At 41.5% G+C, this 17,896-nt stretch overlaps 1 protein-coding gene and 1 long non-coding RNA gene across 4 annotated transcripts in view; one reads left to right on the top strand and one right to left on the bottom strand.

Moving 5' to 3' along the window:
- Positions 1 to 16,123, top strand: part of LOC134800535 (inactive dipeptidyl peptidase 10) — a 460,887-nt gene extending 444,764 nt beyond the window's left edge. For 2 of the 3 annotated variants that reach the window (XM_063773017.1, XM_063773018.1), the window contains exons 5-18: positions 1,327 to 1,490; positions 4,250 to 4,467; positions 5,068 to 5,170; positions 6,673 to 6,794; positions 8,986 to 9,236; positions 9,570 to 9,732; positions 10,178 to 10,327; positions 10,753 to 10,893; positions 11,372 to 11,463; positions 11,730 to 11,850; positions 12,046 to 12,119; positions 13,965 to 14,125; positions 14,823 to 15,028; positions 15,517 to 16,123. In XM_063773017.1, coding sequence (XP_063629087.1) covers positions 1,327 to 1,490; positions 4,250 to 4,467; positions 5,068 to 5,170; positions 6,673 to 6,794; positions 8,986 to 9,236; positions 9,570 to 9,732; positions 10,178 to 10,327; positions 10,753 to 10,893; positions 11,372 to 11,463; positions 11,730 to 11,850; positions 12,046 to 12,119; positions 13,965 to 14,125; positions 14,823 to 15,028; positions 15,517 to 15,666 — 2,116 coding nt within the window. In that variant the 3' untranslated portion in view covers positions 15,667 to 16,123. The remainder of the gene's footprint in view (positions 1 to 1,326; positions 1,491 to 4,249; positions 4,468 to 5,067; positions 5,171 to 6,672; positions 6,795 to 8,985; positions 9,237 to 9,569; positions 9,733 to 10,177; positions 10,328 to 10,752; positions 10,894 to 11,371; positions 11,464 to 11,729; positions 11,851 to 12,045; positions 12,120 to 13,964; positions 14,126 to 14,822; positions 15,029 to 15,516) is intronic. The other variant, XM_063773015.1, reaches the window with a different exon arrangement.
- Positions 1 to 16,186, bottom strand: part of LOC134800592 (uncharacterized) — a 165,365-nt gene extending 149,179 nt beyond the window's left edge. The window contains exon 1 of the long non-coding RNA XR_010145549.1: positions 16,170 to 16,186. This is a non-coding gene — a long non-coding RNA (uncharacterized LOC134800592). The remainder of the gene's footprint in view (positions 1 to 16,169) is intronic.
- Between the last annotated feature and the right edge of the window lie 1,710 nt (positions 16,187 to 17,896).

Below are 17,896 nucleotides of genomic sequence, written 5' to 3'. Positions count from 1 at the left end.
ACGACAGCTGCACAACTGTTGTCATTCATTGTCTTGTCAATGTCATTAATTTTACTATGGAAATTGACAATAACATCGACGTGTCGGAGCAGTAGTGCAGCTGCGGTCAGAAATGGAATGTTACCTTAAGAGTGGTGGTAGTACCCCGCTACTTTGCAAAGGCACGTACTTATTTAACCGGCCAACTAATTCATCGAATTTGGGTAGTTTAAAAAAATAGATATGGGTACTAAAATTAATAGTTTGGCAACAAAAACGGAGCCTTATAATATATCAATATTAGTGGTCCGGTTTTAAATATTTTTAATGTGTAAATCTCATGGGAGTTATAACAACATTTAATATAATTTTAGAAAAAAAACATTAAAACTAACTATGAATTAAAGATTTACAAACTAAACCAAAATTAAAATAAACCTACTTAAAATTTTTTTTCTTTTTGTTGCATTTATAAGACCCTGACGACATTTGTATGGCACCTTCTCGACATCTGTATGACACTATGTATGCCACAATCGACATTTTTACGGTCAAAATAGCCGTTTAAATGTCGCCATACAAATGTCGCGACATGTCGCCAATAATATTTTTAGCGATATTTCCTACACAATACAACCGATTCACTTATTTATTATACTATATATTTTAACAATATATTTGCAACTATTATTATAAAATAAACATTTTTATATCAACTAAGCGTCCATACAAATGTCATTGTAGTCGTACTAAAATATATCGAAAGAGATTCTTACCTGTTTTTAAATAAATTAAACTGTTTCCGCGTCCACATTCAATGTCAACCGATGCCCAACTATTGCTTCGGAAATTTAATCTAACCGTTATTCAATAGACAAAGAAGATTATAGGGGGTATATTGAAGTCATAACCAAACAGGTGCCGCGCGGGACAGCGATAAAAAGGCTTTCCTTGTTTTATTAAATAACGCATTAATTTACCAATACGATTAAATCAATTCTCTAGAAAATGCTCTTTATAAAAATACAAAGTTGTTTATAATACGTTGCCTACATCCAAAGTTATGTTTTTTTTATTGCGCTATGCCGCCACTGGGACACGCGAAAAATTTCGCTGTTTTTGGAACTTGAAATGCGATTTTCTCAGAAACAAATAATATTTTAGGTACAATTGTGCATAATTTTTAAAGCTTATAATACATTGAATGAAAATATATACATACCCAGTCTTTTAGTCCTATGGACTTCGAGTTTTAACCGTGGGACAGCAAAAAATGCCTATTTGAAAATTGACCCTCGTATAATGTGCTCAAGTGTACAGGTAGTTGAATTGTAGTTTTATTGACAGGAACAAGATCCCTATCTCGCCCGTCGAGGATGACCGAACAGCGCCGCTCCTGCAGTACGCGGAATGGTCCCCTACTGGATCTAGCCTGGTCTTCGTGCATGACAACGACATCTACTACAAGCCCAGAGTGCTCAAAACACTGGTGTGCCGGATCACCAATAATGGTCAGTAGAGTTCTACATTAAGATGCGCTGGTGGCCTAGGGGTAAGGGCGTGCGACTTTCAATTTCGGTGAAGGAAAACATCATGAGGAAACCGGGCTAATCCCAATAAGGCCTAGCTTACACTCTGGGTTGGAAGGTCAGATGGCAGTCGCTTTCGCCTCCACCAATTCTGAAGATTCGTTGTCAAGTGGACCCCAGGCTCCCATGAGCCGTGGCAAAAAGCCGGGACAACACGAGGAAGAAGATAAAATGTGATTTCTACATTAAGATCCACATACTGGTCGTGTGTTTACAATAAAATGATTTAAGAAGAGATTTCCTTATGTTTTTCAAGCTACAAGCTCTCAAGAAATACGCCCAGAACATCCTATCAACCCTGTACCGGCTGTACCAACCTTAAAGTAAGCGCCGCAGTACTCAGTGTACGGTCGAGTTCACGAATAACTTTACAAGCCAACTCCCGTTCCTAATGTACCTCTAAGCTAGTAGTAAGCACCGCAGTACTCAGTGTACCTACACTAATGCACTTAGCGCATCTCCTAGCACTGAGTGGTGGTCTGACTGACGCGTTATTTGTCATGTCAACAGGAAGCTTTTAGCGGGACACTTAGTAGCTGACCTTAAAGCGGTTTAAATTTTCAAGTGCCTTTGCAATTTGTATTTTTACAAGACTCCGCTCCGCTTAAGTGGTGCTTTAAAATTTGGTGGATTAAAAGCAAGTCGATTTTCTTTAAGGTTGTGGATCATCATCCATCACGCTCTGACAAGTGCAAGAGGTCGTTTACTTTATCCACAGTGAACGAGATGTGTATAAGTTTAAATATGTATACTTAAACACAACCATTTAGCTAAGAACATTGATAAGTGTAATGTCTGTATTATGGAGTAAATATGGAATAAATTCATAACTTTGTTTAAGTACTTTGAGTACTTTTTGGGAGGTATTGTTTAGGTGTTTTCTTTATTTCTATTTTGATTGGGTTAAACATTTTTAGCCAGTTTTAACCAGTTCTTGATATTTGTTTCAGTTAAAAATATTCTTCTAGTTAGCCAGTTTTAACCAGTTCTTGATATTTGTTTCAGTTAAAAATATTCTTCTAGTTAGCCAGTTTTAACCAGTTCTTGATATTTGTTTCATTTAAAAATATTCTTCTAGTCTATAGTCTAAATAGCGCAAATCGGTTACAGTAGGTACTGCTTTGCTAAGTTTACAACTCTTCTTTTCACGTTCACAGCTTAAAGTAAAGCTTGCCAGGCAACCATTCCTGGGAAAAATCTTAGAGTAAACAACAATACATCAATATCAACGTCATCGTCCGGAGTGCTTCACATCAAAGAACACGATAAACCCACATATATCTGCGATAGGCACGACATCTATCTCGGCAACAGGCTTTCCATATAATAGATGGGATGAAGCTGTATTTAGAGTACCTACTGTAAATTTACATATATTATTCCGACTTTCACTCGCAATATTATATTTGTAAATAGTTATTTGTACAACAAGAGATCAAAATTTGATATTTCTTCGAGTGCTTATTTTGAGTCCCGTGCAAGCGAAAGATTCTATAATAGATTCACGAGCGTAGCGAGTGAATCTAATTTAGAATCTTGAGCGTAGTAAGGGATTCAAAAGCGCACGAGATGTAAATAACTTTGATCTCGTGTAGTACACAAAATTTTTCACCCTAAGCAGTGAGAACATACCTAGAGGGACAGAGATAATAGAACCCAAGTATATCGAACTTGTATTAGACCTCGCATGTTGAAATGACATTTGACTATAAAGGTCACTTGAATGTCATTTTGTCTCACTCAGTCATGCGATTTTGCTCACTGGGTGAGACAAAATGACTCAGTGAGCAAAATCGCATTTTGCTCACTGTTTTTAAGAAGCAAAGTACCCTTGTTCGAGCTGCTGAGGTGAAAAGTATATTGAGAGCCAGCGTGAACGAGTTCATTGAACCGTGCAATCAATATTTTGCTTTCACTGATATAGATTTCCACGTAGGTGCCTAAAATATTGCATTGCACCGCGAAAATATTCACATTTTAGGTTACTCCAGTGTAACCTTACTTTATGCAGGGTTTTGGGTTTTAAATAAACGAAAGGAAGTGGAAAACTGCCTTTTCCGGAATTATGCAAAATCCCACACCGAGCGCATTCGTGCGTAGCCAAGCCTTAAACAGAAACTATCAGCGGAGACGTGATTACGTGGTGACCCACTTCTGAATTCCTAGAAAGCCTGTGACCCGCCAACTGTATTATGTAAGGCGTGAAGACTTCGTGTGGAGGCTGCGGCGTTTGCGATACGAACTGTAAAGGTGCCAAATAGGCGATAAGCGGAAACTTTGTGGATTGGAACGGAGTGTATTCTATTAGAATCTTAATAAGTATACGATAGGACTAAAAGATTTGCGGTTAAAAGATACACTAGAGCCAACTTCGAAATCAACATTTCGTTTGGAATTAAATAAGTAAACGCCACCACACGTGGTGGATTCTCGAGCGTCAGCAAAGCTGTCGTGTGCAGGTTATTGTAATTGTTATTGTTTGAAAAAATATTGTTCATTGAACATTGTCTTCGGTAACTAAGACAATTTTTTCATAACTACAGAATACCAGCCCGGTTAATATGAGTTGCGTTCTCGCGCGTTTCTTCGAGTCGCTTCTTTATACCAAAAGTCGAGGTTAAAAGTAACGGTCAGCAAAGAAAAGCAAGAAAGCAATTTGAAAAAAAACCTCCTGATTCCAGGTGTTCCTGGCGTGATCTTCAATGGCGTCCCGGATTTCCTGTACGAGACGCAAGTCCTGCGGCTGGAGCGCGCGCTCTGGTTCAGTCCCGACGCGCAGACGCTGCTCTACGTCAGCTACAACTGCTCGCTCGTCCACCAGCACCAGTATCCTTGGTACGGGCTGGAGGAACAAGAACCTCCGGCCTACCCGGCTATTAGGACGCTGAGGTACCCCAAGGTAGGTTGTTAAGACCAAGTTCCAAATATTTTGCGTCAGTCATAACCTCACTGACCTATCAGCACTGGTATCCTTAGTACGCCCCCGACCTTTAGGACCAAGTTTCCAAGACCTCCAATCAACCAAAGCGCCATTCTATCCCAAAGATATTCGTGATTCCGGGCTGATAATTCAAAACCAAGGATTCTACTCTTTCTCTCAAAATATTAATCTAAAATCCCCACGCCAGCAATTAAATAATTATTGGCTCTGCGAGCTGTAGACCTCACGATAGGCTTCATAAGCTTAGAAAATGTAAAATTAAAATACTTAATTTTTTTGAGTCATTATCACAGCGAACTCACAATGGTCACTTTTAAGTCCTTTATGTCAATGTCCGCCATTTTGATCATTTACCAAAAAATGAAACGACAAAAATTCTATCTAGCGAACTTGCTCACATAATTTCACGGGAATCGGTTAAGAAATGCTACAGCTGCAGAACATCCGGACATACGAAAGCATTTTTGCCCAATCTTTAACTAACGCTCGGACAATCAAGTATTTCAAATTGCACCTTATATTATCTACCTATCTGTTTAACTGAAGGTTCAATTACAGGTGAACACGAACAATCCAGTGGCGACGGTGTTCGTGGTCAGTTTGAAGACGCCCAAGTTCCTCTTCCCGCACGCGATACAGTTCACTCCCCAAATCGACAAAGGTAAGATCACCTTCGACTTAAAGACCTGCCACTTGGCGCAGACAGACATCCTGTCAACCTTCTCCCTAATGTAAGCACCGCCGTAGGTACTTAACGCATCTTCTGGCGCGTTATTTGTCACGTCAACAGGAAGCTTTTACGGACACATAGTACCTGACCTTAAAGCAGTTTAAATTTTCAAGTGCTTTTACAATTTCTATTTTTACAAGTCTCCGCTTCGCTTTTTTGTGTTTTTAGTTTTAAGATATATTTTGTAATAATATGTATGCTAGTTTTTAAGGTATTTATCTATGGGCCAATAGTTGCCTGAAAATAAAAGTTTTCATTTTCATTTAAGTGATGCTTTAAAATTTAGTAAAGTACATTTATACAGATATCAGAGCATGATGGATTTCGCAGATTAGTACTGAATTACGCTGAATTCTAGCTTTTCGGTGAAGGAAAAACATCGTGAGGAAACCTGCATACATTTGCGAAGAAATTCAAAGGTGTATGTGAAGTCCCCAATCCGCATTGGGCTAGCGTGGGGACTACGTATAGCCCAAGCCCTCTCGCGCATGAGAGGAAGCCCTTGCCCAGCAGTGAGACGTATATGGGCATTTTCACTTAATTGAACACCTTTAACGGCTGGTTAGCAATCGTTACAAAACTGACGGTCAATGTCAAATCCCATACATTTTGTCAGGAATGTAATGGTTAGACGTTACTGAAACACGACTTAAGTCACGCTTTAGAGTACAAGTTAAATGAAAATGCCCATATAGGCTGAATTATTATTATTTGTATCTCCTTGGATATCACGGGCCTATAATCCCGGTTTTTTTATAGGCTTGCGTGGGGACACAGATCGAACACGTAGAGGCCCCTTGGAGAGCTTTTATGTCATGTAGAACGCCTGCTGGAGCCCGTTCACAGGTGCAACAATAGACACCCATGAACCGGTCTCAGCAGGCATTGGGACTATTGTAGAAAAAGAGAACAGTATACCGGTCTATGGATTGAAGTTTGGGTGGACTATGAGACTGGGTTATTACAAAGACGTACGGACACCTGCCATAACAATGTTTACACAAGTTATCGAGGCAGGTGATGACTTGCCGCGCACTAGATGGGCCCCTGAAACTGCCGTCGCGAAGACGACCAGGAGCAACATCGGTGTGAGCGGCTCAGGGGTGTCGAGAGGTGTGCGCCGCTTTCTACCCAGTGGCTGTTAACAGCCACTGTGCCAACTCGCGTCTTATGCATCTTTCACTTCCACCCCTGGAGCATATAGCTCTAACGACTCCTCTCTGGACGGCCAATTAAGGCAAGCCAGAGCTGAGTGTCCTGCGGATCCCCTTGGGGTCCACTCCGACCGACGAAGACACGCCGGAGACGGAGACCCTGACCGACTCTCGGGAGTACTCGGGTCCGTGGGGTCGTTACTTCCCAACAGCTCGCCACAAGCTGCCCTGCCCCAATTATTATTATTATTAGTACTGAATTGTGGGTTTATTCGGCAGACTGGTACGTCCGCTGGACGGCGTGGTCATCGGAGCGGCAGCTGGCGGTGCTGCTGCTGAACCGCGCGCAGAACGTCTCCGTCATCAGCGTCTGCAGCGCCACCAACTACAACTGTCAGGACGTAAGTCTCGCTACCGAAGCAATAACGTTGAGCCCATTTATATGTATGACCTTACAAACTAAGGTACATACAATAATAAAAATCTTTAAAGCTAAAAAAATTGGCGACATAGTTTTTTGTTCCTTCACCTGTTCCGGTGCAGTATTCATTCGGCAGCGCGCTTGTGATGGTTTGCAAAAGCGGCCGCGGCACTCGCACTACTAACGAGCTGGTGTGCACGTAATAGCGCAATCGCAACTGGAACACTTTCAGCTCGTAACAGGTTTTCTTGCGAACATATTCCACCACGTCTAAGCCACCATGTACAAGTGGACTGGCTGAATGAGAGGTGTTGTAGTAGCTTAGTTATGTCGGCTGTACACACTCGTTAAAAGCCTCTCGCCGAGAATCTCGGCACCGCTCCGATCCAATCGGAGAAGCGCCAGACGAGACAAGGAAGAGCGAGACGAGAAGGAAGCAACATGTACGCACTCGTTCTCGGCCTGTCTCGGTGTCTCTCGACGAGTGTGTACAGCCCGCATTATATTTGTCGAAAAGTTGATAAAAGTTCAGAAAATTGTTTTTTGATGACGATCAGCCACATTCTACACGCTTTAATATTACACCCTTGTTAACAAAGTAAATGCGCACAAACAAGCCACATTTATTTAATACTATTGTTACACGCGACGGTTGAATTATTTTGCAATTACGAAAACAGCGCGTGGCTGCTGGACGGCGCGTGTCGCCAAATTACATTTAAAGTGGCCTTTCAAGTACATGTACAAATTGGGGCTGAGTAACCCGACCAACTATAATCACATCCTGGCGGTATTATGGGTAAATAACATTATATCAACATGGGTCTAATTAGCCGATATACTTGTTTTAAATCTAAAACTGAAATGAAACGTCAAATCTTCGAATTTTATACGGCCCACATGTAACACGAGCAAATAATTAAAACATACGAGTATATTGTACATTTCCAACGATAAAACTTTTGTTTACAAATTTTCATTACACACTTAGGTACTATTTTTAATACAAATTAATTATTTTCTTCAATGTACGCTAACATCACAAAATTCACGCTTTAAACATAACAAAATTCGCAATACATTGATTGCGTCTTAGAATAAACTTTAAAGTCGCTGCACAAATGTTTGAGGAGTACAGCCTACAGTTTAGTTTATTGCTCCTGTTATAGGGCTCACCCGGTATATTGCAAATTTGATTTCGAGAACTATTTATCTAGCTTGTTTATTACGCAGTCTCTAGAATGAACGACCGGCCTTAATGGGTGACAACGTTTTTCAATAGCCGCACAATAACTGACGCTCGTATCTCCACCCTCAATTACATTTCAAGAATCACTAGCCATTTTTTACAAGGGCTCTAACGAAAAACCCTCAGACAATGACGAATAATGATGAGCCAGCGTTTCTTGCTGATTACGCTCGCGGCTGACGACTGAATTATAATTTCCACATCAGCCAGTTAGGAAGATTAATGAGGGCAGTTTTGTCACAGGATGCCACGTTTTTGTGGCATGATGTTGCGGAGATTTTATATTTAAGGAGAGCCATGCTTTGACTCGAGTGTACTTATAATTGCTGTTTAGCATTTTGCAAGTTCTTCTCAGATATACCCGGCGGTCTAGCATAAGTTGAGTTCTCGCACGCGAGTCCATACTTGAAATCGCGCTAGATGTATAGAGTCGCTCGCGAGAACGCAACTCATGCTAGCAGGTCTGAAAGATATCATACAAAATATCATAATAATGTAGGTAATTATTTTAGTTGCTTTAAAGTGGCCAAGTTTTTTAGACGTATTCCATGACATTCTATTTTAGATACTTAATTATTTCACACACATTGGCACTCTCGTCAACGAGACTGGACATATTTAAAGTTCTTAATCTTTTGAAATAAATAAATACAAAAATATTGCTTTTCGTATGTGTGTCGCAAAAACGTTGAACTTTACGTAAATGGCCGTAAGCTTACAATGATCAAAGATTTATAATTTAGCTAAACCAGGTAATTTTTTTTTCACTTACCATCAGCCCAAGCCGGAGCGTCCATCTTACTATAGCTCTACCTTAGCCGTCATTGTTGGCGTTCAGTATACTAGATTGTCCGGTGATAATAATGCTGCAGTGATGATGATACTTCGTAATCAAACGTTATCAATGATGATTGCTTTACAGATAATCCGCGACGAGGCCGACGGCACCCGCTGGTCCGGCCTCGGCGCTGAGCCTGAGCCCGACTGCGGCTGGTGCGGCGGCTCGGCGCTGCTCGGCGGACGCACGGCACTCTTCACCAGCGCGCCTGTCGCCGACCGCGGCGGGGCGTGGCGGCACGCCGTGCGGCTCGGCCCCGACGGGAAGACTAGCGTCACGCAGGGACCGTTCGAAGTGACGCAGTTAATGGGATGGGACGAGGGCAGGAAGCTACTGTAAGTATCTTGTCAGTTTGACATTGCTTTGCTTGACATTTTACAGCAACAGGTTCATGCCATATGCCTTAAACTCCTTAAAGGCACACCGCTGTCGAGAAGAGACGAATGAAAACTACTGGAATTAAAAAAGCTACTGTACACATATGTTGGTTGGCACCATCAGCTAATGTGGGTTTAAATTCAGCCTATAATCGGAGCAACCAGACTTGAGTGTTTAGTCTAGGCTGAAAACTGGGCGCTACTGCGTTTCCTCTTGCTCTCCTTCATTTTATTTACAAACCTATGTTTGATATTTGGTATTACGCTGTTTTAACAGCTTACTTGTTGCAGTTACGTAATGGGCACTGCACCAGAGAAGGCGGGCGAGCGACACTTGTACCGCGTGCGAATAGCCGATGACGGCACTTGGCCGGCACCTCACTGCCTCACGTGTCCGGACTCAGCCCCTCTACCGCCTGACGAGCCGCCGCCACCCACCAGTGAGGAACCGCCGGTCAGTAGGCACTGTGTTCAACTATTGGCAAATAGCACATCACTCAATATCACTGCCTGTAGCGTCTGCCAGAATTCAGGAGAGTATTAAGCATAGTGACCGACAGTAGCCGATACACGCCGCACTACCTCACGTGTCCGGCAGCCAGCCAGCTCATCAGAACATAACTACTACAGTTGTAAAAGCACTAACAATGCATTTTTTCTGGATTTTTATGGAAATGTAGTCTTTATGATAGTTAAGGTTGGTTCCACCTGTCCAATTTCTTTGTCCAATGTCATTGCGTTTCACTCTCTCATTAAGCAAAATGTGAGACGCAATACACATTGGACAAAGATATTGGACAGATGGTATACCGGGTGGCACAGCTTAAGCAACTTTAATTTGCTAATGCGTTGATTCATTTGTTGCTAATTAATATCAATGAAGTCAATGATGGATTTAGTTGCAGGAGCCGGAGAACTCGACGTCACCGCTGCCGGCATGGCCGACATCAACAGTGCTGCCACATGTATCCGAGGAGAACGACTCACTGCCCGTCGAGTGTCTTTACAACCGAGTCATCTTCAGCAGAAACTTCTCTTACTATGTCCAGGTAAGCATGCCGCAAACTTTTTTAAACAGACCTGATCTGACACAACACAGAACAGATCTGAGTCTAAATTTCTGGTAAAATCTTCTTCGTGGTCGTGACCTCATGTCTGAGGGACGTGACTCCTATGGGGTATTCTTCCTATCACTGCTCTCCAGGCCTCTCGATCTTCGGGTATCTGCATCGTTGCCTGGAGCGAAGTCTGGGTAATATTTTGGACCACATCTGCCCATCTACTGGGTGCATGCCCTCTACTCCTTCGTCCGTCGACATTCCTGGTAATAATGCGCCTTTCTAGCGTGTCCGTGCCGCGTCTGACTGTGTGGCCGAAGAATTGTGGTAAAATACTATTCGTACAATGACAGGAGAGCATTCTGTTAAACTATAGATATGTCTTTGTATTTAAATTTTCATGTAATTTATTTCAGGAATGCCTGGGTCCTGGACCACCCACCATTTTCCTATGCGCATCTAACGGGGAGCGTCGCGCGGTGTTGTGGGACGGGGCCCCGCTGCGGCAGAAATTTGCCGCGCTAGCCGTGCCACAGGCCAAGGTCTTCAGGGTTGAGGTTGGTGCTAATGCTAAATATGTGATGTTAATGTTACTGATCTCACTTTCATACCAGAGCTAAAACAGACTACACTCTTGTAGCTACAGTCGAATTCACAAACATTTTTACATGCCAACTTTCCAAAAATTTATTAATACGCCTCTTCTAGGACACTGACTGACAATAAGCTCATGTGAATATATTTTTGGAATGTTGGCTTGTAAACTCAACCGTTCAATTATAAATTGAAGTCTGAAAATGAAAGTTCTCTTCCTCATCTTAGACACTGAATTTTATGACAGCGACTGCCACCCTTCCAAGAGGAAAAACGAAACCTTACTTAGATTAATCCAGATACCTCGCAATGTTTTCCTTAAGAAATAACTGGCAAACATAACTGTAGTTTTATCTGTGTTCTGTACATGTTCTGTATGAGCGTCTCAACCTTTTCACTTGATTTTCTCTACACTTAACCATAATGATTGGTTAACTTCAGGTGCAAGCGAACAGGGAGGCGCGTGTGAGACTCTACCTGCCGCCTGGGTTCCGAGAGACCGACGATCTGCCGCTGCCACTCGTGCTGCACGTGTAAGTTATCTATACCTCTGCTTCACATAATAACTCAGGTTTCTAAAGCCCAACGATTTTCCAGAGAGTATAACGTACGCCGTATACTACTATTACTGATCGCATGAGTGATCTAATAACGTTACCGGCACTGCCCTCTAGGGCTCAAATCGTAGATTCTGGGCATGTTCACCGCATGTGCCAGGAGAGGTGAGTCTAAATGGTTATTGAGTGGGTGAGAATCACAAGGTATTCAAGTTTCAGAGTGATTTATTTGTGGCCTGCAGGTCAGCGGAACCAGGAGGGCAGCTGGTGACGGAGCAATGGAATCCCGGATGGGGTTGGTACCTCGCAGCCGCACGTAATTTCATCGTGGCTGAAATTGATGCAAGAGGCTCTGGCGGGCAGGTCAGTACCACCAGCTTTATCCGTAATTTCTCCTACTGCACGTTCTTGAAAGAACTTACACTGATGACTGACTGACTGACTCTATTTATTTACAATATAAAAATATATATTACAAATAGGTAGGTATCTCATTTATTTTAATTTTGATACGTTTCTTGTCGCACAACACAGTACACTGGATATTCTTATTTTCAGGGAGAGGAGCTTAGGACTGAAATATACCACAAGCTGTTGTCTGTAGACGTGGAAGATCAAATCGCCGTTTTATCGTAAGCAACAATAATTTTTGGCTTTTTTACATAATTTACATGGCTTAGATTGGTCACGCCATTATAAAGAGAACTAACGTGATTGAAGAGGGGTCAACGTTTATTTTGCGACGACTGCGAGGGGTGCATAGATAGCTCTCTCGCTTAAAAGTTGTCCCTCTGTATTTTATATGGTCTTTCGATCTGTAACTGGCCCCGAGCCGCTGATCCTTTGTCTATTGTTAAGTTGTTAACCGCACGTGCCTCTACCTGTAAAAAAAAAGGGTCATGTAATTCTCTACCGGTCACTGAGTGCTGGCGAGTCGAACTAGTCTAAAATGTGTCATTCAGATGCGTAACAAAGACCTACATTGTTTTTTTGAGCGATGGACTAGCCCGCGCTCAGGTACCAATTAGAGTTAAGACCCTTCTTTGCAGGTAAGTAGCACGTGCGGGTTTACTTAACAATAGACAAAGGATTAGCAGTCCGGGGCCAGTTACAAATCTACAGACTATACCAGTTCTAACATTTCTTAGCACTTGACCATGGGCGCCGGCAGCGGGGTGCAAGGGGGTGCACTTGCACCCCCCTGTCAGGAAAGAAAATACATAGAAAAATAAAATTTTACCCGACTACACCAGCATTATTAAGTTACTGTTTCAATAAAAAAGGCTAGGTTGCTGTCCAAATTTGTTCATCACCTTGTCAAGGAATTCAGTATCCTCCTCTACTCTGTTCCTGAGAACAAAGTATATTTCCTAATCCTAATGTCATAAGCTGGGTCAATTCTCGATTGAGCATTTTTTGGTGTTCTAAGGCTAAAATTCCAAATACATACGAACAGTAATCACGTGATGGCTCAGAAAAATAATAACTTTGGACTTAGGTAATGTATTGTTAAAAATGTAATATGGTTTAAGACATTTATTATCTCATTAAGAATTTACAAAATTCACTTACATGAGATACACTTATAAAACAACACTTTTTTTAAGTAATACCTTTATAAAGAGTATTGCTTAGCTTAAGATCTGATTTTATTGTTTATAAAAAATAATGCGTTATTTATTAAAATTAGGAAAGCGTTTATTTGACGTGTTTGACGGCGCGGCATCGGCACTGTTTTTGTTATGATTCAAGAATGCCTCCCAAAATATGGTGTGTCTGTTGGTTCACTATTTAGGTTTATCATACGATACAATAGTGCATCACTTGGGCTTCTATCTCCAACACTAGTGGACACAGAGCCGGTGTTTATGATCGAAGAAAAAAAGGTTAAATTTTTAAGTGACGTATTTGGTACGGTTACTACGAAATTCGTATTTGGCCCGTATTTGTTGATGTTAGCAAAGTGATGGTAGAATTTCGTGTCTAATAACTGCTTCAATCGGGTTCATGATGTACGAAAGATGGTCAAAAAACTTTTTAAAGATAATATAATATTTGTACGGCTACTTACACCATACAAATGTCGAATGTGGCGTACAAATGTCGACACAGTGCTATTTTAAAAATGTCGATACTGTCATACAAATGTCGATTTTTAAGCGTTTATAATGATCATATTTCAAAAAGCAGATTGATGCCTTATATTTTTTGTTGTTAAAACACCCCCTTTACCCAATCATTACGAATCTAATATTCCAATAAAAGAAAAAAAGCCATACAAATGTCGAAAAAACTCACTCTTCAAAAATTTACCCAGCTAGCCAATTGTGCTTGGTCAAACAATTATTATGATTTATGACATAAGAGAAACAAATGACTGTATCAAGTCGATCGAGTGCTTCTATTCCAAATATGCACCTCCCTGAAAGTAATCCTGGCGGCGCCCATGCACTTGACTGTAATACACCGTTGTCCAGGTACCTCCGCGACAACCTGAAGATGGTGGACGGCGGCCGCGTGGGCGTGTGGGGGCGCGGCTACGGCGCGGGCGCGGCGGCCGCGCTCGTGGCGGACGACGCGCGCAACGTCACGCGCTGCCTCGCCGCCATAGCTCCCGTCACCGACCTGCGCCACTATAGTAAGTTTCTAGTATGTCTGTTGTAACAGGGGGCACCGCCATCGCGCCGATTACCGACCTGCTATAAGTAACTAGAGATCGTCAGATCGCTACCAAAGGACGGGCTCCTTCGCGTTATAATGGCAAATTATTGTTGACGTTCGGCAACCCAGCAAACTGTTGGGAGGAACGCGCGTAGATGAGACCGGAGTGGCGTCGTAACTTGCGGGAAGCCATGGCAAAGCATGATGAGCACCAGTTGGACCAACTTAAGCAGAAACGAAATCGCAGAGCTGCTGGACCACCCCAGGAGTTAAGACACGTCTGTGATCGCTGCGGCAAGAAATGTCGATCGGCCATTGGTCTCTACAGTCATCGCAGTCGATGTAGGCGGTAGACTACCTCCTCAAAATACCTTCTTTAGTCGCTGCAACTATCATCTGCAAAGATGCTGTGGCTAATAATGTGACTCTTAGTTTTCTGCTACGATGACAGTTACATAATATATGGCAGTAGATAATAACGGGTCTAAAAGGGCCTATTTTTTCTTATATCTAGTGAAGCACGCGTATAGGCAGTTCACGACAGACGCGCAGACGGTCAGACAACTCGGACGACACTGAACAGACCGTTCAAATAAAACACTATCATTTTTACAGTTGCAAGGTCTAAGACATTTTTTATACAGGTTTAAAAACACTACCACTTTATTTTCCAGATTCATTCTGGACGGAGCGATACACGGGCTACGGCGCGCACTGGGCGGGCGCGCTGGGAGCCAGCGCAGTGTGGCGTAAAGCGGGCAACCTTCCACCCCGCCGCCTGCTGTTGGCTCACGCTACAGCCGACCTCGCCGCGCCACAGGACCACGCACTGGCGCTCGCTCGGGCGCTGATACGAGCAGGAGCGGTTTATACACACCAGGTGAGTCACAGCAGGCAACCTTCCACCCCGTCAACTGCTGTTGGCTCATGCTACAGCGAACCCTTCTGTGCTGCCGGTCCACGCACTAGCCTTCGCTCGGGCACTAATACGAGTAGGAGCGGTCTATATTCACCAGGTGAGTCTCAGCAGGTGACCTTCCTCCCCGCCGACTGTTACTGACTCATGATCTACTGACCTCGCTGCCCCACATGACCACGCACTGACCCTCACTGGGGCTCTGATACGAGCAGTCTATATACACCAAATGAGATGAGACACAACAGGCGGACAATTTTCCACCCCGCTAGCTGGTCAATAACAACCAATGCTCACGCCGCAACTTTTTTAGTTAAGACTTTTTTCAAACAATGTTCACTGTTCACTGTTCAACTGAATATTTTGATTTACTTGCCCCTTCAGTAACATATTATATCTTACCAGCCAGCCATGTTGCTGACTACTTATAAGTGTATGTTTTGTTGACACAGATCTACCCAGACGAAGGCCACAACTTCGAGCGCTCCACCATCCACCTGCACAAGGCCATGGAACAGTTCTTCGACGAGTGCTTCGGGCCCGTGGAGGTCGCCGACTGGGACGTCGGCGGGGTGGGGGGACTCTTCCCCTTCCGTGACTAGTGTGAGGAGGGGGGGTTCTTATCCTGCTAGAGCTGAGCTCTCATATGACGGTGATTCTGAGCTCTCTCTTCTAACTAGTGCTGTCTTTAGAGGATTATCCTCTCTTGCCACTAGTCTGGTGCTGAAGGACCCTCCCTCGTTCGAATATATTGTGCATCAATGACTCTAACACTACTTGTTATGCTTCTATAAGAGAATTTTGTTTCTTGCGACTAGTGTGGTATCAAGTTCCTCCTAAAAGAACTAGTGATAGTGGAACAGAATTATTCCTGCTTCGTAAACGTGCAAAATCTTTGACTTTACAACTCAAACATTTTAATAGTGCAAAAACCCACAAGAAGAAATGTCCGTAATATCCAAATATAATCCGGACAAGCACATAGAAGATATAATCAAACAGAAGAAACACTGGAGTTTCTAGGAATATAAGAAATGAATGATAATGAGCATTAACATAAATATCACGAATCTCAATTGATTCTATACAATACATGCATGTTTACCTAATGTAATTTAATGTCAAAATATTATTGGTAGCGAATTAAAGATGGATATCATGGATAATATAGCCGGTCAAACAAGTTTGTCAGAAGAAAAAGGTGCGATATTTTTATTTTCTATGCGACTATAACCCTTCGCGCCTACATTATTCAAAGCCGCTCATTTCTACTAACAGAAATGGCTTGACAGAGTATACATATATTGTATGCGTATTGAATAATTTTGTAGAATGGGAAATAAAATGGAAAGATAAATTAAACGCTTCCAAAATAAAAGAAAGTTGGATATTAAGAGACAAAATCTATGCTGGCATTATGTTCAAGATCTAAGTATATCTACGTGAATTTTTGGGAAATTAAAGAACCGTGAAACGTTTTCCTATTAATAAGGTGGTTTGAATGATGTTTCCTGATATTTAAATCTAGCCTATCGAGGGTTTAATCTTGTGAACGATACGAATATTCAGATGTCGTCATTATATATTTGCTAAATGGTTACGATAATTCCTCTTATCTTCTATTTATCTAAGTGTCACTAAAATTAGTGAATTGATACGTGTTCATTGTTATTAACTTGAGAAAACTGGAAACTTAAAAAGTAAAAACGTTCAAGACTTAGAGAAATTATCATTCAACGTAAAAAGAAACTCGTGGAGAAGATGTAGAAAGTAACATTGTAGAATGAATCAAGAGCTAAATTTAAAGGGCTTTTAGCTAGTTTGGCCCGAAAATTTGTCCTGGATTACTAAAACCAAGGCACAGTGATGTCTGTAAGTATCTGAACATGGCATAATTTTGACCAAAACTTTAAGATAGTTAAGATATGAGGTAAAAAATCTGTTAATAGTAGGTATTGGTGCCATTCGTGTTCCCATGGCGAAATATCTGGTCTAGTCTTCTTAAGGTTTTGATCAAATGATAGCTTGAGCCATTTCTAAGATTGGCTTTTAAAATCTAAAGCCTGACCAGGAATATATTATGATCACTCGCCATGTTGCGGAATTTCACTGGAATAATTTTTTTCATACTATACTGAACATGAGAATAACAGCGCCCTCTTGACAATGATCATATTCTTATATTAATGGTCAGGCTTTATAATAACTACCTATAGTTATCAGTTAAACTACAAATATCAGTTTTACTTATTTATAGAAATATTTTATGTATGATTAAAAGTAAGAGTTTTGGTTAGTTGAGGACCAAAATCCAATGAACTTGTATTTGAATGACATTTTAAAACAAAATGAAGCCAAACTTGCACTTCCAAGATAAATGGATTGATAAATCTTTGTGTGATAAATATTTAAGGTATAATATCAATGGCTGTTTCAAGTACTTATAAATATAATTTTTAGTTTCTCCTTGTTTACAAGATTGCCCCAAAATGGTGGGTAATTAATGTATTTGTGTTGATAATTTTTTTGTCTGTAGCCTAAATGGCATTATGGATGTTGACATGATTAATAATGGGATGTCTTAAGATTAATTTTATCGCTAATTATTGACGGTTTGTGGAAAAGAATAACCAGTATTATTTTATCATAACTTTACATAACGTTTTTTCTAACAGTAACTACATATTAAAAAAATTCTAGTTGTATCATACCATTCATACCCTTATTTGAAAGAATGTTGAAAATTGTGGATAAATCCAAACCTTTGAAGCCTAAAATGTTAGACTTTATTGTGAAACAATAAAATAAAGTACGACGGTTAAAATAGATATT

Source organism: Cydia splendana, chromosome 20, assembly GCF_910591565.1.
Source record: "Cydia splendana chromosome 20, ilCydSple1.2, whole genome shotgun sequence".
In the NCBI taxonomy this organism is placed as follows: domain Eukaryota; kingdom Metazoa; phylum Arthropoda; class Insecta; order Lepidoptera; family Tortricidae; genus Cydia; species Cydia splendana.
This window is presented reverse-complemented; position numbering and strand designations above follow the sequence as displayed.